Raw genomic sequence first — 25093 nt, 5'->3', positions numbered from 1 at the left:
GAGACAGAATATCACACATATCTTTTAAAGGAATGTGCTAAATTCTGAAGGTTTGAGCTTTTAACAGACACATGTACCGAAAGGCACTATGGGAAATTCAAATGTTTCTTTTGGTCACCTCCCATCGAACACTGCCATCTACTGTATGAGAGTGTGAATAGCAGCCCGTGTTGGTTGTGAATTACACTTCACAAACAGAATTTTGTGATTTACAAATGCTTTGTTTACAAACGAAAAATGACATATTTACAAATACACATTTATTTGTAAAAACCAACAGACACGTTACAGTAACTTGTGTGTTGGTTTTTACAAATAAATAAACCAACCAGTGAAGGGGACTCATTTTTCCCATAATGCCTTTCGGCAAGTGTTTCTGTTAAAACTCAAACATTCAGAATTTAGTGCATTCCTTTAAACAATATATCATATGTGTGATATTTTCTCTCTGTAAAAATGACACAGTTACTGTTAATATTGACAAACTGTCTGGAATTAGTTGTTTATGAGTAAAACCGTCTTCTTCTTCAACAACAGCAGTCGACCCACTCTGCTTGCTTCTGCTGAAGGAGGACTGAACTCACAGCTGTCTGGTTACATAATACAGAATCTCTGGCTCGTTGTTTGTTTTTGAGTTTGTGATCACTTTTGATTTTACTCAGAAGCCTCGGCGGTGCTTAAACTCCAAACTGGCTTATCAGTAGCCAACAGTACTAAAAGTTAGTGGTTAGTTGTAACTTCTGCTAAAATGTTTTGCGGTTTAGCGTTATAAAAGTTAACTTTTCAGTTAGCAGATTAGCGGTTATCGAAGCTTACTTGTTGGTTAGCTGGGCCCACCACTGTGTGTATGTACATTTCTATGTATATGTGGCCCTGTGACAGACTGGCATCCTTTCCAGGGTGTACCCCGCCTCACGACCTATGACTGTTGGCATAGACCCTTGATTGGAGTAAGCAGGTACAGAAAATTATTGGATAGACATGTGTTAGTTGGTTGCAAAAATTGTCAGCTGAAGCTCATGAAACATAGCTAATACTGTAGGTTTAGCATGGCTAGGAATTTAAAAAAATGCAGGAACTCTCAAAAATTTTCCCTGGTGCAGAAGGTAGTATTTGGGTGGCGGATGCAAACAAAAGGGAAAGATGCAAGATGATGATTTGGTTAAACTCATAGCTCGCCACAGTACTGAGCTGAGGTGGATGCATATGTGTTGTATGGCTGGGGGGCCTGGCTGCCTTTTTGTTTCTGTCTTTTGTTTTTCCTTCCAGGTGGCTTGCATTTGGGACTGAGTGGCTGTGTTGCTGAGGTTATCAGGACCTCACCCTGATCACCTGCGGCTCGTCAGGACTCACAGCTGAGGTGCATCTATATGGATTGGAACATGGTGGCATTTAAGACTGGAGTATACAGTGTGTATTTGCCAGAGACTCGACCTTGTGACCAGACGGGTGAGATCGTCGTCTCGGGAGCCATCTCATCATCAGTGGATGCAGAGAACGTCCAGGGTTTGATGCACGGTCTGTGAAAGAGGAGGGGGTGAGGTCTCACGCTCGTCAGCACACTTCCTGAGGTACGTTAGATTTTGTGACTAACGTTTATACAGTCAGTAAATGTGGTGTCCCTCACACCTTATTATATTGAGCTGTACGTTAGTCATGTATCGGCTTCCACTGCAGTGGAGTTTTGTGAACTGGATGTTCCATGCCTGCAGGTTGGGAAGCTGATTAGTAATTAAGCCAGGAAGTGTTTGCTGTTTATGTACACCTTTGAGTGGTCTCTCTGTGTGTAGAGTGTGGACTCACATAATGGTTCCTTCTTTCACAGACTCGGTTTGTTGCTGCCACCTGGGGGGTGTCGGCGGGGACCTTGGGTCCGAACGGCTTCTGGCTCCGGACCGTTAGCGCTGCTGGGAGCGCACCGTATCACCACCACGCCAGACCGCATACTCTTTTGTTGTTTTGTATCACATCACTGTTATGTATTAAATTCAGTTAGCCTTTGTACCGTGCTCTGCTTATTTCATACTGGGTCCTTCAAACGCTGGTCGGTTCTCCGAGCTGCGTCCGACACATAACACATATGTCCTTGTTTCATCAACATCTTTGTCCCATATGTGGTGATAAGCAATGCTCAACTCACTGGATCACCACAGTCCAGACAGGTGAAGTTGCCACATCAGTTACAGTTATCGGGCTAGGTCAGTTCCGGGAGCATCCACAACATCCACCACCTAATGATGGCAACCTCCCAGATAGGCTATTCAATTCAAATCCATCTACTTACACAGCATCAGATCACAAAATAAGTCACTTCAAGTCTGAACTCCCTGAGCAGTTTTTGATTTTACAGGAAAAAACCTCAACCAGACTGGCCTTAGTGGGGTGACCGTCTGCTATGGCCATTCTCACAAGATGAAAGGCAATTTTTGTTTGTTTGCAACAAAAATGTTGCAAGTAAACAAGCACTTTTTTTCTTCCTTTGAGCTGTCCTCAGTTGAAGCAGCATGGTGGTTTACTGGTTCACATTATTACTTGACAGCATTATTGCCTTGGATCGCTTCCCACCTGGTTCTTTCTGTGTGGAGTTTGCATGTTCTCCCCGTGGTTGTGTGGGTTCCCTCCAGGTGTTCCGGCTTCCTCCCACTTCAACAGACAAGCAGGTCAGGTGAATCGGAAATTTTAAATTGACCATAGGTGTTTGTCTGTCTATAAGTGGCCTTGTGATAGACTGGCATCTTGTCCAGGGTGTACCTCATGTCTTGCCCAGTGACGTCTGGGATTGGCTCAAGCCCCCCAACCCTACCGACCCTTGATTGGTGTAAGTGGTTCTAGAAAATGAATGAATGTCCTCAGATGCTCTGGGTTACTAGATCAGATCCAGTACAGATCCCACCCCACTCTCACAGATTGCTGTGATTCAGCAGCATGAAATATACATTAATCTATTGGTTCATCATATTGTCACGAAAAGTGCAAAATTTTCATCAGGGCAGCACAAAGTCATTCTTATTCATTCTGTGATAGGTGCACGTAATTAAAACTGTAACGGGGGGGGGGGGGGGCGTCAGGGTTAAGGCTGGGTTTCAACTGTTTTTCAAAGAATGCTTCCTTGACACCTCTCTCAAACCATTTCTTCTTTCTGGCTAAGATTTTAACTTCCTTGTCCTCAAACGTGTGGTTAGTGTCTTTCAGGTGGAGATGAACTGCAGACTGAGGTCCACTGGTGACCTCTCTGCGGTGCTGGTATAGTCTCTTGTTTAAAGGTTGCTTAGTCTCACCTATGTAGTGTTCATTACAGTTTTCCTGACATCTGATATAATACACTACATTGCTCTGTTTGTAACTAGGGATCCTGTCCTTAGGGTGAACTAATTTCTGTCTCAAGGTGTTAACAGGTTTAAAGTAAACTGGGATTTTGTGCTGTCTGAAGATCCTCTGTAGTTTTTCCCCTACTCCTGCTAAATAAGGGAGAGACACTCCTCTTCTTATTGTCTCCGTCTCCTGTCTATCGGGTCTCTTTGTTTTCTGGGACTTCTGCACTTTGTCCAGGGACTATCGTGGGTACCCACATACTGTGAGGGCTTTCCGTACAAGTTGTTGTTCTTTAGCCCTTCCCTCTGCAGTTGTGGGCACCTGTAGGGCTCTGTGTTGAAGAGTCCTGATCACCCCGAGCTTGTGTTCAAGGGGGTGGTTTGAGCCAAAGAGCAGATATTGGTCAGTGTGAGTGGGTTTTCTGTAAACCTCTGTCTGGAGCTGCCTGTTCTCTCCAATCGTAACATCACAGTCCAAGAAGGCTAAATGGTTGTTTCTGGCATCCTCACGTGTGAACTTGATATTGGAATCCACCGAATTGATGTGTTCTGTAAAGTCCTCGACTTCCTGTTGCTTGATTTTAACCCATGTGTCATTGACATATCTGAACCAGTGACTGGGAGAGATGCCTGTGAACGACGTCAAGGCTGTCTTCTCCACTCGCTCCATGTACAGATTGGCCACAATGGGGGATACCGGAGACCCCATCGCACAACCATGGATCTGCCTGTAGTAATTCCGCCTAAACAGGAAATATGTGGTGTTAAGACAGATCTCCAAGAGTTGGCAGATATGGTCTGGTGTGAGTTTGGTCCTTTCAGGCAGAGACACATCCTCCAGCAGTCTCTGCCTCACAGCTGAGATGGCCTCTTTGTAAAACAGTTGAAACCCAGCCTTAACCGGGGGGCGGGTCTCAGACACGCTTTGTCCCCTGTTTACAATGGGGTACTCAGGTCAAAGCAGTTTCAGTCTTTTGTTCATGGTAATGAGTCATTCACGTCATCAGGAGAGTCATCAAGGGAGCCATCAGGGGAGGCTTCCATCCCATCATTAGGAGAGTGCTAACTAGAGCACAATAGGTGCTAATTAGAGCTATTGTTTAGTCACTAGCCTATAGCAGTCAGCCTCTCGGTAGGAGGGGTCTGGTTAGGTTAAAAACTCCAGCTTTTGTTGGCTTCTGGTTTATTCTTCTCTACAAGAGTCAAGACAGAAGTCAGACTACCAGAGCAAGAATTTTAGCTGAGGAAGCTTCTGTGATTTGAAGCGAAACGTCCTCACATCAAGCAACCCAGTCCAGTTGAAGATTCAAGCTTCTCTACTATGGAAACCACCTGGACAACTGAGAGCCTACACAGAAACACAAGAATAGAGTTTGTGAAATCACTACCAAATGCAGTTACATAAGAGAAGGCTACTAGATTCCATTTACAACGGTCAGTTGTCACCCAAAAGCCTAATTCCTCATACAAAGTTGCTGAAGAAAATATCACGGAAACAAGCGCAATCTGACATTTCTGACATCCACCAATTCAGATCCGGATCACCTCCAACGTTCAGTGGAGTCTTTCATGAATCTCTCTGTGGTGCAAAGTTGCTGAGAATCTGTGAAGTAGTTTTGACGTAATTCTTCAAAGCATATATATAAAGTGAAATCTTGATCTAGAATCCAGATCTGGATCACCTCCAAAATTTAATGCAGTCTTCCATGGCATAATATCGATCTGTGGTGAAAAGTCAGAAAAGATCTGTGCAGTAGTTTGAAGTAATCGTGCTAAGAGACAGACAGATAAATTAATAAACGCAGATGATTTTATAAGGTCCTTGGCGAACGTAAAGAGCTTGATGTCCACTCTTTTATTCACCTTTTGTGGGTGGGGGATGGGGGTGTAAAATGTGCCTAGCATAGTTTGTTAGCTGTGGCATTTGAAGAAGTGCCTTTATTGTCATTGTACGTACATCCACACACAACAAAATTTATCCTGTGCATTTACCCCATCCTAATTACAGTTAGACACAATCAACCACGAGGAGAAGTGGAGTAACGATAGACTACAGAGGAAAGATATAGCCTATAGCAATACACATCTTCTAATGTGAAATATACATCATCTTATGTCAAACAGCCTTACATGGAACATTATCTGTTTTTTCTTTTGGTTAATAGAATCAAATGCATTGTTTGTCTTTCCTTACTTCCATAGTATATCTTGTTTCTTCCTTTTGCCACCTAATCGTGGCATCCTTGCCATTTTGTGGGAGGGCAGCAGGGAGGAGAGTAGGAGGGGTACAGGAAAGGGAATGCGGAGGGTAAAGCAGCCACAGTGACAGACAAGTGGAGGATGCCCCTGAACCGCACATCTGAGTGTGGGATAGATGTAACCATAAGTGAACAGAAAAGACTGCTCCAAGAAGGGAATTCCCTCCACCTCTCTCCCCCGCTGTCCCACGCTTCCTGTTCATCTCATGACATGACATGCTGGTTTCCAGCCCCCAACTTGTTATTTTGGGTTTCAAACCTCCATCCTCCTGTCTCTCTCTCTTTTCTTATTGGTCGCTCTGTTCTGCTGACGAGCCCACTGCTCTACGCGTTCACTCCACTCTCTCTCTCTGTTCCCCTCGTTTCTCACATCCTCCCACAGTCTCTCTGTGCTGTTCCTTCTTCGCCCTCTCCTGATGCTCATCCCCAGCCTCCTGAAGATTTTATGATGTATTTAATGATAGATGAGCTACATTTGATAGCATATTCTTGGCTGCTAGAAACTCATCCTTCTCAGAGCCCCTAAATCTGATGATATTGTGTCTTATAGGTACATGTTGCACATGCATCTGGTCACTATAAGTGCATATTATTTCTGGCCCCCAGATTTTCTCTCTGTTTATGTATGACTGCCACGCTGAACGTCTGCGGTGTGGCAGGATCATTTATTGTTGACAGATTACAAATAACCTACATTAGAATACATAAATAGGTGTCTGTCTGCAGGAAAGTCAAATCTGTATTCAGATCATCATTCAGCAAAATGCCCGAAAGCCTCTGATGAGTCCAGTGATAAAGACGGCTTGAAATCCTTATTGGGTACACATATGTCATTGAGTTTACAAGCAAATGAGTCTTCCAGCCATTTTTAAAAAAATCCTATGTTCAAGGCTCCATTAAAAATCCTGTCCTGTAAAAATACAAACAGCATGGTTCCACTGCCCAGCAAATTTGTCAGGGTTAAATGTCCATTGTTACCACCTGTCAGCATAAAGCATTAGGATGCTGGTGCTAATTTCAACCAAATTTACACCCCACTGGTGCTAAATCATATAGTATTAATTCATCTCTCTGCAGGTGTTAAACTCCATCCATGACTCAGTGGGAGATGAGAAAAAGAAGAACTCTCTAAATGTACAATATTATACAAATAATGAATGTTTGTGAATGCAATGGTAAGACTATTTGCACGAGTTGGAAGATGGTGCCTTGGTGAATGGTAAAACATAACAGATATGGGTTACCTGGGTTTGAATCCTGCTCATGCTACATGTCTGTGTTCTAGGATAAGGCCCTATGGTCCACCTCCTTGTGTTACTTTATAAGAGTTAAGTGTAATCTGGTAGTGTTGATTTACTGGCACTCGTGTAGAGTATTAATAACACTACTCAGTGTTAGCCACTGTTAATATTTCAACACTGACAGTGTTGAAATAACTCTAGGTGAGTGTTAAACAGTTAACACTTTCAAAGAGCAAATATGACACTCAGACAAATTAAGTACTATGTCTTGATCTTTACCTTTGGTAAACAGTATAAGCTTCTCCCCAAACAGATATTTTATGTACTCGTATGTATGTCATCTGTATTATAAAATTGTAGAATGTATTTGTTGTGCATTTTTGTAATTGTGGAATGTTATGTAATCTGATTCTGGAAAGTACTGTAATTTCTTCATGTAGTACTCAGTTTATAGGTTTTGGATATGTGGTAAACAGATAAAATTTGTATCAAACCATTCTGTAGAGTAGATAACTTAGTGGGATAAGGAGTTGGGTTAGCAGAATGTCCAACTCGTACATACAACTCAACTATAACTACAACTTGTACACCTAGGTTTGATTCCTGGTCATACTACCTGTCTGTGTCCTTGGACAAGACACTTCATTGTTCCAGTCCACCCGGCTGTAAATGGGCACTTATCTTGGCCGGACATTCCAGGGGACAGGCTGCAGCACCTCGTGTTCCTGAGCTGAAATAAGTGGGTTCAGAAAATGGATAGTTGGATGGATGTTTGAAATGGAAGTAACATCATGTAATTCTCAAATTCAGTCCAAAACATTTGCACCTTCTGTGCAATGAATGTCTAACTGTATTTACAGTTCGTTCCCACCAGCAATTGAAATTGAATTTTACCAATTCTTGGGGTTTAAAAATCTATTCTCATATCATAAACCTTTGTTCCACCCCAGAAAATAATATAACTAAGGTAAAGCCTTGGACCGAACATTGACTTAGGTTGATAAAAATACAGTATATCATGTTAATTGTATGTGATACACCATAGTTAAAAATTGTTTCAGTGTGTGAAGGTCTTGAGATGGAGGTACTTAAATGGACCGACACGATTTGTTAATGATAAGCAATTGTAGGCTTTAATGGTACATACATATGGGTTTATTAAAGGTATTCATGAAAATATCATTGCTAATTAGAATATCAAGAAAAATCAAGAAAAATGCAGTTTACAACAGGAAATAATATGTTTCATGTCACCGAAATTAATGAGTTCCTCACCATCTCACCATGTCATTTAGGTCCTTCACACTTTTTTTTCAGTAAAATAGTTCAGGGGATCATTAACCCTCTTGACCCTCCACCATTTTAAGCATTTTTCTTTATTTGCCTCTCACATGCCTGGAAACTCCTCACCATCTCACCATGTCATTTAGGTCCTTCAGAGTTTTTAACTAAAACCCTTTAGCTTCTGTATTGGAATGGGTGGGGACACCAGCGATCTCAACTTGATCGCAACAAATGTCAAATAAATTTGATTCAGAGAAACAAATTGGCAGGAACATGGCCTAGAATAAAATATTCTTAATTCTGTATGTTATTATCACACTTCCGCGATTATTTTGCCTGTGATTTAAACAATATTGCAGATTCTCGATGAATTTTGATGTTGTCACAGATGACAGACAACAGAAATGTGAGTGGCGAGCTAAGTGGCCAATTTCAATCAATCAATCAGTCAATCAATCAATATCCATCTATCTATAAATATATGTGTGAGTGTGTATGTGGCTTGCACATCTCTCTGATTTGATTGTCAGATCGACCTCACCTTTCAGATATGTCTTGCACATGGTACGATGAAGTGCATTGTTTATTATGAAAATTTTGGGGATTAATTTTCACAACCTTTATTTTAAAGTCATCATCATTATTGGCACAAGATGGAACGTTCTCACTCAACATCTTCGACATTGATGAGTCACTCTCTGCCTTAAACAGATACCTATCTCTAACGTGTTCATGGGGAGAGACAGAAAGAATAAAGAAATAAATAATACACAAACAGATATGCGACACAGACACACAGACGCTTCTTGCTTCATTATCACAAGGCAGATTGTTCTCACAAGCCAGCTTCGACAAAGATCGTCAACAAAGCTCCCACTTTTGTATAGGAATACATACTTCCTACAGCCACTGCACTAGTTTATTTATAAAGGGCTTCATAGCAGCCAGATGGTGTCCAAAGTGCTTTACAAGATTCACAAAAATAAAACACATACAATAAAGTTAAAACAGCACATAAAAACAAAACATGTCACAGCACCACTAAGTATTAAAAGCCAGCTTAATTATTTTTTAGTTTTTCCTTAAATTTAAATTGTTTGGGCACTACGTACTACTTACTTTGCAATCTGAGACACATTTTCAGTCTGTTGCACATCCGGGTATTTCGTCTGTGAAAGTGCAGCAGATAACTGAAACAATCCTTCACATGGCGATACAAGCATCAGATTTGGCATGAAGATTCTTCATAAATCAGTGTTTAAGAAAAAAGTGCTGGCCATGTGAAAATCCAATATGATGGCCAGGTAGGGGTCAATGTAGAATGACACAGGGGTCAAAATTTTAAAATGCTCCAATCATATTGAAAACTATACCAAATTATGTGTCTGATCACAAAGATTCCAAAAAGGTATAGTTGGTGTTGACTGAATGTTATGGAGTTATGGGGTAAAAACAGCAAGAATGGTAAGAAAGGTCAGTTTCAGTTTGCACAGGAGTCAAAAGTTAAAGTTGCTCCAGTTTTGGTAGACGGTGGTACAAATTATTGGTTGAACTAATAGTATTAATAAATGGAATAGTTTTGACTGTGTTGAATGCTTTGTTTGAAGAGGAAATGTCAAACAATGTTGACGTACATTGGATTCTATGGCATATGACACATGTTACCCTGTAACGTGACAACTAAGCATGACACATGATGCAAACTATTCCTTTTTAAACCCCTATTAACTCAGAATTTTTTTAAACCCCTATTAACTCAGAACCTCAGAAAAGTTATACGCCGAGTCCAATATGCAGGGGTGGTGGCCAAGTGGTTAATGTGCTTGGTTTCAGTTCAGAAGGCTCCGGGTTCAAATCCCACCCCTGCCATATTTCTCCATGTAATGTGGAGTTGCCTCAGGAAGGGCATCCGGCGTAAAACCTGTGCCAATTCAACATGCAGATCCACCTTGGATTTGCTGTGGCGACCCCGAGTGCAAATAAGGGAGCAGCCGAAGGGACTTACTATATATACGAGGGCTGTCCGTAAAGTATAGGTCCTTTTTATTTTTTTCTAAAACTATATGGATTTCATTCATATGTTTTTACGTCAGACATGCTTGAACCCTTGTGCGCATGCGTGAGTTTTTCCACGCCTGTCGGTGACGTCATTCGCCTGTGAGCACTCCTTGTGGGAGGAGTCGTCCAGCCCCTCGTCGGAATTCCTTTGTCTGAGAAGTTGCTGAGAGACTGGCGCTTTGTTTGATCAAATTTTTTTCTAAACCTGTGAGACACATCGAAGTGGACATGGTTCGAAAAAGTAAGCTGGTCTTCAGTGAAACTTTTAACAGCTGATGAGAGATTTTGAGGTGATTCTGTCGCTTTAAGGACTTTTCACGGTGCGAGACGTCGTGCAGCGCTCTCAGGCGGCGTCATCAGCCTGTTTCAAGCTTAAAACCTCCACATTTCAGGCTTTATTGATCCAGGACGTCGTGAGAGAACAGAGAAGTTTTAGAAGGCTGCACCGACATGCGTGAAAAAACTCTCGCATGCCCACGAGGGTTCAAGCATGTCTGATGTAATCACACATGATTCAAATCCATATATATATATATATATATATATATATATATATATATATATATATATGGTGCACCTGTTGCACATGAAGACATTCATCCTTACAGAAAACAAAAATGAGCATGAGCGTTTAAGCATATCTAATGTTGACAAGGACTGACTTTTTTCTTTGTTTTTTATGTCTGTGTGTGAGGAAGCAGGGGCCTGTCTGCTGCTGGTACAGCAGTCTGTCGAGCCCAATCAGTTAACACCAAGGTTTCAAACTTCCAAAATACAGATGCAGTCAACAGCAGCTGAATGACCTTTTTGGCTTTGATAAATTGTGTTGTGTGTGCACACCTCAAATATTTGCATGTTCCCTCCCACAGTTTTGCACATTCTGGTGGATAAACCCCGAATTGCGTATTCACATTATAAATCAACATGTAGGTGTATGTGCGAGTGCGGTGGTGTTTGATTAGATTACATTAGATAGAACTTTATTAATCCCTTGGGAAGACTCCCTCAGGGAAATTGAGGTTCCAGCAGCATTGGCTATCAGCACATGGTAAGAGGCACATGTAGAATTAAAAAACAATTTGCAAAATGTAAATACAAATATAAATACCAGAAATACTGCTCACTACTGACTACTACTGTTCCTCTCCTTCCCATCCCCTGTCTTCCTGTTGTGCACATTTTTTGCACATGCAAGCCTTTAGTAAATCTGCTGCTAAACGTATATTGTCTCAGTCCTCCCAGCTGTAAATGCATACCAGCCTTGGGTGGGGAAGTAACCTGATTTGGACTGGCGTCCCATTCAGAGGGAGTGGTAGACTACTTCTTCTACTTTTATTTAAACTACTTTTACTTCTCTAGTATTGTGTTCGCATTTTGGCTGCAGAAAAATGTCACAGTAATCGTCATAGCACAATCATCATCCGCAGCGACAGACTGTCTGTGACGATGTGAGGCGTCGTCATTTTTCAAAGTTAATGACACATACAATAATTTGCTTATTTATTTATTTATTTATTTATTGCACAGCTTTATCAAATCAAATCAATTTTATTTATATAGCGCCAAATCACAACAGTCGCTCCAAGGCACTTTATATTGTAAGGCAAAAGCCATACAGTAATTACAGAAAAAACCCCTATGAGCAAGCACTTGGCGACAGTGGGAAGGAAAACTCCCTTTTAACAGGAAGAAACCTCCAGCAGAACCAGGCTCAGGGAGGGGCAGTCTTTTGCTGGGACTGGTTGGGGCTGAGGGAGACAATCAGGAAAAAGACATGCTGTGGAAGAGAGCAGAGATCAATCACTAATGATTAAATGCAGAGTGGTGCATACAGAGCAAAAAGAGAAAGAAACACTCAGTGCATCATGGGAACCCCCCAGCAGTCTAAGTCTATAGCAGCATAACTAAGGGATGGTTCAGGGTCACCTGATCCAGCCCTAACTATAAGCTTTAGCAAAAAGGAAAGTTTTAAGCTTTATAATTACAATAGGAAGCCCTGGCTGTAACGGCATCTTAAAAACTTAACTATTTGTGAGGTTGTCGATTAATTCCTCTCTGTAATATCACAAAAATTATTCACGTTTATCTGATTAAAGCTGGGTGGCTGTCTGCACTTATAATCCATCTCTTGCTGTCCATTTTTCCTCCTTGTTCAAGACAAAATAACATCTGGTTTGTCCTTGTTACTGTGTTAAGTGTCAAAAGTAGATTTTTTTTTTTCTTTTGAAGTCAAGTGCAGTCACAATGCATAGTTACCACGCTCATAGTCAGAGGTGGCAGGATTTGTCCGTCAACCTCTCACTGAACATAACAGAACATCCAGCTAATCGTCTACCACTTGTACATGTGAATGCAACAGTGTGTGTCTGTGTGTGTGTGTGTGTGTGTGTGCACATGCGCGCACCTGCATGCACATGCTCTAAGCAATGCAGATTCTGCTGTTCATTTTTTTTTTTTGATGATGATGATGATGATGATGATGATGATTTTTCAAAGCCCTCCAACTTTTTGCACTCTTTGGAGTGGAGGTGGCTCAAAATATGAGGAGATCAGACAGTATGACAGCTTTCTGCTTTCCTCAGGCTCATTTTGTTGAAGTGGGAAAAGAACATGGTGATTTGGAAAAAAATCAGGTGTATAATTCTGAGAAGGTGAGAAGGCAATTTAGTAAAGTTTTTGCAGTTCAGCAACTTTTTGGTTTGTGTGCTGACAATATAGAACAGGGGTGGGCAACTTGTTCCAGAAAGGGCCAAGAGGGTGCAGGTTTTCTTTGCAGCCACTGACTCCACCAGCTGATTTCACTCATTAATATCACTTTGAACAGATGGAATCAGTTAATGAGTGAAATCACCTGGTGGAGTCAGTGGCTGCAAAGAAAACCTGCACCCTCTTGGCCCTTTCTGGAACAAGTTGCCCACCCCTCATATAGAAGATAAGAAAGTACATTTGTAAGACACATTACCCACAGTTTGTGTTTTTGTTTGTTTTGCTTTCAAACAAATGATGAATAGACTGCCACAAAACAATAGAAATAAATGTCTTACACCCCCACAATACAGTCTTTGGTGATCCAGCAATTTTTTTTTTAATAGGACTATTTACATGTTGCCATCAGCCTTATTATGATTTATTTTCTCATTTGTGTCCATTCATTAATCCCTAAAACATTTAACTGTAACTTTTCAGTTACAGTGAATTGAAATGAGTAATGATTTTGGCACTGTCAGTCATACGTCTGCACTCAGGCAGTCGACTACATGTAGTCATGATCAGAGGGAATGACTCCAGCACAAAACAATGCAACAATTATAAATAAGTAATCAAAAAAACAATAAATAAATTAATAAACGACTTCCATCTTTGTGCACAATGATAATTTCTTGTTTACTTCTGCTGAGATTAACGTGCAAGTGATTAAAATTTAATTTGGTTTCAGAGTACAGTTGACCTGACCGACACAGCAAACGTGTGTACCGTATCTTTCACCGAGAACATTGTTTACTGGTAAATTTTGACAAGTACATTTTTGAGTTTTGAGTTTACACCTTATCTGGGAAATTCTTACAGTCTTGAAAATGTGCTGTTTATTTTGTTAAAAAAGTGAGGCTCGTGAGGATTCCAAATGCTCACTGCCTTTAGGGCAGTGTTTCTAAAGTCTTGTACATTTTATTTAATAAACAAACTGAGAAGCAGCACATTGGCTTAGCGGTGAGCACTGTAAGGGCCCCTTCACACATAGTACGAATGTGGTCGAATTGCACATGAAGTGCGCATGAAGCAGGAATCGTATGCAATACGTGTAAAATCGTAGCTGCTTCTAATGCCTCGTACACCAGTTGCTACAACTATTTGCGCACACCAGCGGCTGAAAGGCTGAAAGGCAGAGTGTGCGCTCTGAGAGCCCATCAAACCCTCTCATGGCAGGTGTCAACCAAATACCAGGTGACACACACGCAGATCTAACACCGCTCACATGGCACTTAGAAAATTTGTGGTCATTTGTACTGTTAACACGACAACAGTCAGCAGATGATCACTGTCGAGCTGGATGTAAAATTTATCTAAGTGCCCCCATGACTGCTTTGCAAAACAGCAACACACATGTGAGGTGCTAGAGTGTTGGCTCCCCCCACACACACATGTGCTGTGTGTGTGAATCGCATTGTGTTGCGCTCCCCTATCCGTAAACAAGTGGCGTGCTGGAGGGGTGGGAGCGCACTTACATGAGCTGCTGATATATGGATGTACAGATGGTACTTTCGGTGTGTACCCTGGACCGACGGGGGGCGTGTCCACCAACAGCTGCAGGTGTTGAGACATGTCTGGTTCTGGATGTCACAGCTGCAGAACACGTATCTTGTTTTTTTACAGATGCACATGTGTGATTGCTGTCCTCACACGGACATACATAAAAACATATATTCCTGTTGCAATGGGCTGCAGCGAGTGAGCACACGCCGCGCACATTGACAGGCTATCCCAGGTGAAACGGACTGTCAGATCATAACACGCAGCGGGTGATCTGAATGTCATGTCACCCACGTGAGCTCTGTTCCACATCACGCGGTGTCTATCCTGCGGCGCGGTGTCCACAAGACATACATGCTGGCCCGGCTGGACATGCCGCCAGCAGATAAGATAAGATAATGATAAGAGCGCGCTGCTTCATCATTCATGTTATTTCATGATTGTACATCTGTGACCATGGGTCATCTACACACGAACAGACGGATCATACTTGTATTGCTCGCTTGGTAAGAGGGATTCAATAAAATGCGGTATTTTTATATGGTATGGTTGTATTGTTTTTTTAAATACATCCATGTCCTTCTTGTTATCAGGCATTTTCCTGCACCTTTTACAGGACAGCGATGGTAGCTCAGTGGTAAAGTTTCAGGCTAGCAATCAGAGCTTTTGGAAATTGCAGGTTCGAATTCCGTGGGTGGCATGTATTTTTTTTCACAGCAGCTGCGCGATGTGTAACCACATCTGCTGCTCGCACTGTGTTTCCGAGTGCGCAAACTGTTGCAGCAGCATCATGCACGCCTGCCTGTCCGCTCTATGTTTTTGTGGTTCGCTCATACAAGCTGTTCCGCCATGAGTCGCCCTGAGTTGTACTTATTGCAATGCGTGAAGGGGCCCTTACTCTACAGCGAGAAGGTCCTGGGTTTGACTCAGACCTTGTCCTGTCCATGTCACGTTTGAATGTTCTCCACATCTCTGTATGGGTTGCCTCTGGGTGCCTTGGAAACTGTGAGTGAGTTTGTTTTGTCTGTGTGGCAACCTGTCCGTAGTGTACCCATGTCTTACCCAATGACTGCTGGGATACCCTCCTTAACTGGACTAAGCGGGTTCAGAAAATAAACAAGTAAAAGTGAAGTTATAGACCTAAATCATACTGTGACAGATTAAGGAAACATATGAGTAATGGATGTGAAAGTTTGCTATCTGTTAATGTCAGTTTTGTCCTGTACAAATCCTTTTCTCATTCATTAAATCCATTCCTTGTCTGTTGATGTCTGGCAAGTTCATCAGAAAGATTTGGTGGATACCGCACAGAGAACATCCATCTGGTTAAATGTTTGTTTACAGTTTTATCCTGTACTTGCTCTGAGCTTGCCATTGGACATCTGGTAGTAGTTAGGTTTATCCCTACTTTAGCTGTTGTCTTCTGTTCATGCCCAGAAGCACTGCACACCCGTGTTTGGTGGTTGTTCACTCATTCCATCAAAGCCCCAAATCCAGTGGAGACCGACAGATTAGGTGATTTTTGCCACTGGATCGGTTAGTAGTCAGTTTTCTCATTTGTCACAGTGTGGCAACAGCTTTGACATTTAAACATTCTAATCAACCTCATTGTGTTCACAACTGGGGAGATAATGGTGGTTCTGGGCAGCCATGATCAGGGTTGACAAAAGCATCTTGTTGACAGACTGCTGCTTGATTCTGAGCCAACAGGAAAGCATACCATGAAAACCTGAATTAGTCAGCCTTGCCAAGGAGGGACATTGTTTGTTTAGCACAAAGCCCAGCTGTCAAGTAGCATACTTGATATAGCAAATGATGGTTTCCTGTTATGACTCGGACGCAGCCCGGAGAACCGACCAGCGTTTGAAGGACCCAGTATAAAATAAGCAGAGCACGGTACAAAGGATAACAGAGTTTAATGAACATAACAGTGCTGTGAAAAATATAAAAGTGCGCGGTCTGGCGTGGTGGATTGCGGTGCGCTCCCAGCAGCGCTAACGGTCCGGAGCCAGAACTGGTTCGGACCCAAGGACCCCACCGACACCCCCCAGGTGGCCGCGACAAACCGAGTCTGTGAAAGAAGGAATCATTATGTGAGTCCACACTCAACACACAGAGAGAACGCTCAAAGGTGCACAAACAGCAAACACTTCCTGGCTTAATTACTAATCAGCTTCCCACCCTGCAGGCATGGAACATCCAGTTCACAAAACTCCACTGCAGTGGAAGCTGATTTAAACGACCAACATACAGCTCAATATAATAAGGTGTGAGGGACACCACATTTACTGACTGTATAAATGTTAGTCACAAAATCTAACGTACCTCAGGAAGTGTGCTGACGAGCGTGAGACCTCACCCTCTCCTCTTTCACAGACCATGCATCAAACCTGGACGTTCTCTGCATCCACTGATGATGAGATGGCTCCCGAGACGACGATCTCACCCGTCTGGTCACAAGGTCGAGTCTCTGGCAAATACACACTGTGTACTCCAGTCTTAAATGCCACCATGTTCCAATCCATGTAGATGCACCACAGCTGTGAGTCCTGACGAGCCGCAGGTGATCAGCCTCAGGTGATCAGGGTGAGGTCCTGATAAACTCAGCTACACAGCCACTCAGTCCCAAATGCAAGCCACCTGGAAGGAAAAACAAAAGACAGAAACAAAAAGGCAGCCAGGCCCCCCCAGCCATACAACAGTACCCCCACCCTCACGGGAAGCCTCCCGGCGACCACACAAACCTGGCCCAGGAGAAACACCCCCCTCCAGGGACCATGGCTGGAAACCGTATCCGCATTCATCTTCCAACAGAATCTTCATCTAACAGAACGGTAGATGTCTTCTCCTCTGGCTGCACCTTTGCCCTTGTTTCTATCAGTCAATTAGCACAGGTGTGGCCAGGAGTTCTTGAACCTGTGCGGTCAGCCTTTGTCCAACCATGTTCACAGTCTGATTAGTCATAAAACAAAAAAGACAAACACAAACAACCAAAACACCCCCCCCCCCTCCCCAGGGGACCATCCCATCAAACCCCGGGAAGAGGAGAAAAGAAAAACACAACCCAAACTTAAGCTTACAAATAAAAATGCTAACACCCCCCCCCCCCCCTCCCCAGAGGACCGTTCCATCAAACCCCGGGAAGGGGAGAAAAGAAAAACCCAAACTTAAGCTTACAAATAAAAATGCTAACACCCACCCCCCCTAACGACATGTAGGGACCAACACCTCCCAGAGGACATCCCGCCAGCTCCAGGAGTAATAACCACAGCCGAGGTCCCTCTGGGATCCAATGTCACCCACGGGGACTCCCAGCGCCTCCCAGAGGACCATTCCATCAACCCCAGGAGACGCCTCCCCTCATGACCAACGGACCCAGCCCCGGCCGTCTATGGCTAGATGGACCCACAGCCCTTTCCCCCCCAGAGGACACCACAGTCAAACCCTGAGGGCGGAAACTGGGGGGAAAAACAAAAGGAGAAAAAAAAAACATACAAACAAAACAACCCCAACCCCACCCCCTTGGCGCAGTGGAAACTGGAAGCACGTCCAGTGTCACCAACCGTGACTATACCCCAGAAGCCAACCGGGAGGAGTGGAACAGCGGTTATGGCAGACGGCACAAAACGGCGCCACTCCTCCGACTTCCAAACCAGCCACCAGCTGCGGGTATATCCCACTGCCCCAAACCTCAGCCACGCCGATGGCAGACGGCTCAAAGGCACGCTGAAGCCGGAGGTGGAACAGGGAATCAACAAACAAAAACACCCCCCCCCCCCCCCAGGTGCAGAGGTTACCTGGGAAACGCCCAGCATAACCAACCTGCACCACTCCAGCAACGCCGACTCTACGGCTCACCCGGCTGGAGTCAGAGGAGAAGAGCGGGCATAACAAAAAACAAAACAAAAAAAAGAAAAAAACAACCCAATTACCCCCCCATGACCCCCCAGGGGACCGTCCCATCAAACCCTGGGAGGTGAAACTGAAAGAAATAAAAAGAAAGACTAACAGACTAACATAAAGTTGCTTGGGTCCTTTTTTTTTTTCCAGACAGAACTGCAGGGTCACGACCCCAGACACTAAATAGTGTACAAATAAAAACCCCACACAAAAACCAACTCAAAAAAACACCCACACAAAATGAACACACACAAAACTAATAAGTGATTTATACCGTCAAGCTCAAACAAATGGAACACACCTGTTCCAACTTAAGAGCTTGACGGTAATGTGACTCAGTCACCAAAAGAGGGAGCCAAAGTGCTAAAAATGAAAAACCCCCTTTGGTAACTGAGAAAACAAACTCATGCTGCCTTTCTGTGCGCAGCTCTGTGTAACACACAACCAAAAATGTGATTTAACTAAATAACACCGGAGCTGACACAACAGACGCAGTAGATATCTTCATCCGGGGAAACGGGGCTACAACTGTCACACGGGAAGCACAGCGACCCGTGCCACAGAGCTCCGCTGTGCGCGTGCACCCATTACAGACACACTCTTGCAGCTCCCGTTTAAACCTCTTATCCGGTCGGAGCGTGACGCGAAGCCGTCGCCATTCACACTCCACCACAACCCTCGGATAAGGCACACACAGGAACACGGCTGCATGAGCGCTCAAATCAGTATTCAGTAATGGGTTCTCCAACGCGCACCATCCGGGCGGAGAGCACCCGCAACTGATCCGGATAACTTTGAACGTCTGCTGCCGCCTTCCCGGTGCGTTACCGTCTCTGCTACCGCTGGGTCCGTGATGTTTGGCCAGAGACTACTGTTATGTGTCGGACGCAGCCCGGAGAACCGACCAGCGTTTGAAGGACCCAGTATAAAATAAGCAGAGCACGGTACAAAGGATAACAGAGTTTAATGAACATAACAGTGCTGTGAAAAATATAAAAGTGCGCGGTCTGGCGTGGTGGATTGCGGTGCGCTCCCAGCAGCGCTAACGGTCCGGAGCCAGAACTGGTTCGGACCCAAGGACCCTGCCGACACCCCCCAGGTGGCCGCGACAAACCGAGTCTGTGAAAGAAGGAATCATTATGTGAGTCCACACTCAACACACAGAGAGAACGCTCAATGGTGCACAAACAGCAAACACTTCCTGGCTTAATTACTAATCAGCTTCCCACCCTGCAGGCATGGAACATCCAGTTCACAAAACTCCACTGCAGTGGAAGCTGATTTAAACGACCAACATACAGCTCAATATAATAAGGTGTGAGGGACACCACATTTACTGACTGTATAAATGTTAGTCACAAAATCTAACGTACCTCAGGAAGTGTGCTGACGAGCGTGAGACCTCACCCTCTCCTCTTTCACAGACCATGCATCAAACCTGGACGTTCTCTGCATCCACTGATGATGAGATGGCTCCCGAGACGACGATCTCACCCGTCTGGTCACAAGGTCGAGTCTTTGGCAAATACACACTGTGTACTCCAGTCTTAAATGCCACCATGTTCCAATCCATGTAGATGCACCACAGCTGTGAATCCTGATGAGCCGCAGGTGATCAGCCTCAGGTGATCAGGGTGAGGTCCTGATAAACTCAGCTACACAGCCACTCAGTCCCAAATGCAAGCCACCTGGAAGGAAAAACAAAAGACAGAAACAAAAAGGCAGCCAGGCCCCCCCAGCCATACAACAGTTTCCAACTTTGCAAGAAGGTTGCAATACCCAAGCATAATTGTTATAACAGTGCAAAGGCCAGACACTGTCCTATTCTTTGGCAGAAACAAAGTTATTGCTGTTGAGGTGATAGTTTCCTACAAGTCTTATTTCTTGGACGTCATTTCCATCAATCTGTAGGGAATACAAACAGTATGGTACTCTATGGATCATGTGTCTGGAGGAGGTTGTTCTCAAAAACTGAGTGACTGTGCAAGGAGATGAGTGAAGGAAGCCAACAAAGACACCCAAGACAACTGAAAAGTTATAGGCATCTGTGGCTGTGATTGGATAAACCGTGCATAGTGTAACATTAAACTGTGGCTTCGCCAGTTGTACAGCTTCATGGTGGAGTGGCACAGAGAAGGATTTTCTTAAAAAGAAGATGTGAAATTTCAGAAGGTACACGATAGAAGCTGTGAGTGGTGATGCAACAGACTGCACTTTTTAAAAAAAATATTTTGATTAAAAGTATGTGGCCACTAAGCTTTTTGAGATTTAAAGCATGAAAAGATTTTTTTTTTTTTTTTTTTTTGGCACCACTATAATTTATTAGCCTTTAAATAGAGGATTCATAATATGACATTACCAATACGATCAAAATTTGCATTTTCTAAAAAAAATAGAAATAATAATAAAAGCTCCCCTGACTGGAAAAATGTCACAGGAACAGACAGCCTTGAATTACTTAAGGCAACGACGGTTGAGATCCATACAGCTATGACAGCGACATCATAGAGCACGTTGGACTTGCAATAGGGATGCTGGGAAGCATCCCCAGATAGCCAATCAGAGCAGAGAACCACAGAGACATCTGCTGGCTGGTCTCTATCTCTGGCTGCTAATTCAATATGGTGGAAAATCCTCCAAAACTGTGGTGGTTTTGTATAAATGTTTCTAATATATTACTGCATGTAAAAGCTAGTGAGAAATAACAGTTCTAAAATTTAAAATGCTGTTTTTGTAACAAGATAACACCTCTGAAGTGATTTACAAGACATCTCACAGATGTCAGTGTGCACGCTGCAGACATTTAAATAGAAAAGAAAATATTTCTTATGGAATTCCCTCCTGATAAATATGTTCTCTTCATTAAAATGAGCTTTCATTCCAAAGACGTTTCAAAAATAAACTGACATTATAATGGTTGGATTTCATTAGAAAATAAATTTTGGTGAAATTTGGGTGGCTGTATACCTTTAAACAAAACTGCTTTGTTTGCAGTTTTTTCTGACCATATATTAAAACATGAACATAAAATATACAAACACTTTTTCCACATGTGTACATGCCTCTAACTGGCCACACATACGCCGTCTGTGTGACAGGCCGGAAAGCACCAGGTTTTTCAAACACTCTGAATCCATGATAAAATGGAAAAACACACACACACACACACACACACACACACACACACACACACACACACGCAAAAAAAGGACATAAGCAGCAGATGATGAGTTACATTTAACACCACTGCGGACGCCAGTTCCATGTCACACACTCGGCTTCTGTGTGGGAGTAGCTTCTGTAATGCTTCACTTCGCTGGTGTCTTTTGGTTTTGTGGATGGTTACAAAGGTGTGCACAGCATCACAATTTTTATTTGTATTACTAGTAATTCTTTACATGAACTAACCATCAGTTAAAATACAGCGGCACAAGATTGTATTCATTAAAAAATACGGAATACTCAAAAAACAAAAGCAGAAATATCAGAATTTTTGGAGACGACTGACACACTTGTGATATGTTTGGATTTAATTCATAACATGATGGCAGATCCCTTTTTTTCTATAAAAAGGTTTCTTCCACAGGTTCCACAGAGTCATGGTTGCTTTGTTTGAGATGTCTTCCAATTTTAAAATCAGATATCTATTGAAAGATGCCAATACATATCAAGGTGTCTGATCTACAGCTTTGTCAGATGTGTGGAGTGTGCTGCAGATGCTCGTATTGTGTTTTGGGGGGAACACGTGCACGTGTGCTCCTCAGGAAGCGAGTGAGATAGGTTTGTTTTGTTTTTTTTTTACATTTCATTGTGGCCCCTCAGAAGCAGTTCTGGTATGCAGCCAATTTGTTACTGTCCACTCATTTATCATATTTTACATTATGTTGGGAACCTGATGCTCTTCAAAAGCCTCTATAATGAGCACTTCACTTGTAAAAATGCTTTTGTAAACAGCAATTACCTCCCTCCCTCTCTCTCTCTCTCTCCCTCTCTCTCTCTCTCTCTCCCCTCCCTCTCTCTGTCTCTCTCCCTCCCTCTCTCTGTCTCTCCCCCCCCCTTTCTCTGTCTCTCTCTCTCTCTCTCTCTCTTTCTCTGTGTCTCTCTCTCTCAGGGGAAGAGGAATAAGCCTGGGGTGGAAGCTGCCAGCTCTCCAGAATCTGTGAGAGGTCGAGGGGAAAATAAAGCCATCAAGTAGGTGTCAAGCTTTGGGTGAGGGATTGAAATAAATTAGAGGTAGTGTGTGATAGCATCATATTTTAGTATTTATGATAGCATTAACCTATAATTTGGAAAGTGGGTCGTGTCCCCAGCTACTTGATATATCCACCATGAAGTCGTACCCTCAAAATACTTATATATACACACACACATATTGGCATCATTGTTGTGGCAATCCCTCGGTAGTGAGGAAGATCGTGTCTTAGTTGATTCCTGGAAAGGATGTGGGCTCAGAGATGACTGAACAGGTCTCATCTTGACGCACGCTGATTCTGGATGGACGCTGCATGTGGTTGCTGCAGGAAGCTTCTGCCTGTCAGGATCTTGCTCTCTCTCCCTTCTGTTTCTTCTTCGTGTTAGACTTTTTAGTATGAAGACTTACACAACTGTGTCGACAAGCCTGACCATATGTTATGAAGGATTTGGGCCTTTGAATTCATTTTTTGTTTTTTTTTGCTTGGTTTTTTTTTGCATTAATCATTGTCAGGAGATTGATTGACCTCATAACTCTCAAGAAAATTTACCAAAAACCTTCTGACAAAGATAGTAAATGAGACACCAAGCAGGTGGTTTTCTAAGATCTTTAGTATTTGAAGCTTCAATGGCACAGTCATACAGCTCATACAGCATGTGCGTTCTGCAGAGAGTACACAGAACATCTAGTTTCATCTTGCTTATATACTGTAGTACCAAAGTGTGACAAAGTTCATAACATGAGATCATTCAAAGCACAACCACAATTTAGTCAGAGTCAGTTTCTTTTGTGCATTAAACCTGCTGCAACAGATATCCCACCTCCGTTGCTTCATGAAGAAACAGGATAAGACAGACATAACCTTGTGAACATCATGTCACTTGACTGGCAACTTTGACTGCTTCAGGATTTTACTCATATGGCACTTATGAACAGTAGGGATTTGACTACACTTTGGTTAAAATACCTTCCGATATAAACTTAACTTAAATATCAACATTTATCTTTATCTTCTCTGTAATATAAAAGAAAATTCCATAGGCTACTAAATTTTGAATTTCAATAAAAAAAAATTCTCTGATCTTTAGTTACACTATCCCAGTCTGTCCCCATGTTATTTTTGCTCCATGTCACTCTAAAAGTGTGACAATCATATATCACTGATCTACATTTTAATTAGATGTCAGGCAATTTAAAAGTTGTATCTAATTAATTACATGCTTTGGGATTAATTCTTCTAAAATTAATCACATTTATAAAATTTTGATGTGTACAGAGCTGATGGAGCCAGACAGTAAGCCAACATATGAATATCACTGTAAATCTGATCTGTTTTAAAGATAAGTTGTCTGTGTGTCCTACGGATCATATTTCACAACCTTAATAATATTAAAAATTATTAAAACATACAAAAAAAGAAATCATGTACTTATGTAGATTACAAGGTTGAAGCACCAAATCCATGAAAAATCCAAAACTAAACAAATGCTCTACTCCAGAAAACTTACCATACCACTTTGTACGCACGACTTCATGAAGTCATGGAATCGAGCACAAGTTTACATCTGAACGGTTGAGAGAGGGGTTTAAATAGGCTTGAAACTTCACTTACTGTGCCAGTGCTTATTACTTAGCTTGATGCTAAGTGGTTTGAGTTCAGGTGATAATTTATGCATAAAAAAGTGGCAGTGCAAAAACCTCTTGCTGCAAATATTGCACAGAACAGTGATCCAATCAACACTTCCACCAATGTGTCTTTTAAATGTAAAGTTCCTGTTGGCCAAGCAGAGTGTTCATCATGCTTACCAAAGTTCTGTGTGCCTGCCATATTAAACACTCTGGCACATGCTGTTGTACGTCTACTAAATTAATGCAGCTGTCACACATTGATGATTATCCAGCATCTGCTGACAGCCCCGTTTCAACCCAGTAGTTCTGGTCGGTACTGCACCGTGTGGTATGCGTCAGAAACAGAGTAATTTAAGATTATTTTATTTTTTATTTTCATTTTTTTATCTTGGTGGACCATTTTCATTGTGTACAGAATGCTGATGAGTGGACTGGCTGTGGGAAATGCTGCCGTGAATGAATGGAGGACTGTCTCTTTAAATGTTTAAAGCGCAGAGTGGCTGCTTCCTGATCAGATCTGATCAGGTATATCCCATATATATATATATATATATATATATATATATATATATATATATATATATATATATATATATATATATATATACATACACACACACAGTGGTGGGCACAGTTCCATTAATCGAATAACAGATAATTATCAAAGATAATGTTTTCATTATCGGATTACCTTCTTAGATAACTTTAAAAACCATTATCGGAATAATTAACTTCCGATAAATTTTTGTCCGATAACTTTTAGACCGGTAACGTAGTAAACAAAGCTGAACAGAAGCAAACATTTTTAAAATTTAAAATCAGTTGAACACCTACCTGTTAAAAGTTTCCTAAGAGATGTATAGTTCCACTCTCTGCAAACAGAAGAGAGCTGCTTCCAGGAGAAACCGCTCTATCCTCTGCAGGCAAAGGAAAATTGGTCACAAAAAAAAAAAAATAAAATAATAATTTGCT

The 25093-nt window shown here is 42.4% G+C and overlaps 1 protein-coding gene across 2 annotated transcripts in view; it reads left to right on the top strand.

The window, feature by feature from the left end:
* syt7b (synaptotagmin VIIb) overlaps positions 1 to 25093 on the top strand; it is a 482744-nt gene that overhangs the window by 280554 nt on the left and 177097 nt on the right. The window contains exon 3 of one of the 2 annotated variants that reach the window (XM_034191422.1): positions 22412 to 22491. In XM_034191422.1, the coding sequence (XP_034047313.1) occupies positions 22412 to 22491 (80 nt within the window). Of the gene's footprint in view, positions 1 to 22408; positions 22492 to 25093 lie in introns of those variants that run through there. The other variant, XM_034191423.1, reaches the window with a different exon arrangement.

Source organism: Thalassophryne amazonica, chromosome 2 (genome assembly GCF_902500255.1).
Source record: "Thalassophryne amazonica chromosome 2, fThaAma1.1, whole genome shotgun sequence".
Classification (NCBI taxonomy): Eukaryota; Metazoa; Chordata; class Actinopteri; order Batrachoidiformes; family Batrachoididae; genus Thalassophryne; species Thalassophryne amazonica.
Note: the sequence above shows the minus strand (reverse complement) of the source record. Positions and strands in the feature narration are given on the sequence as shown.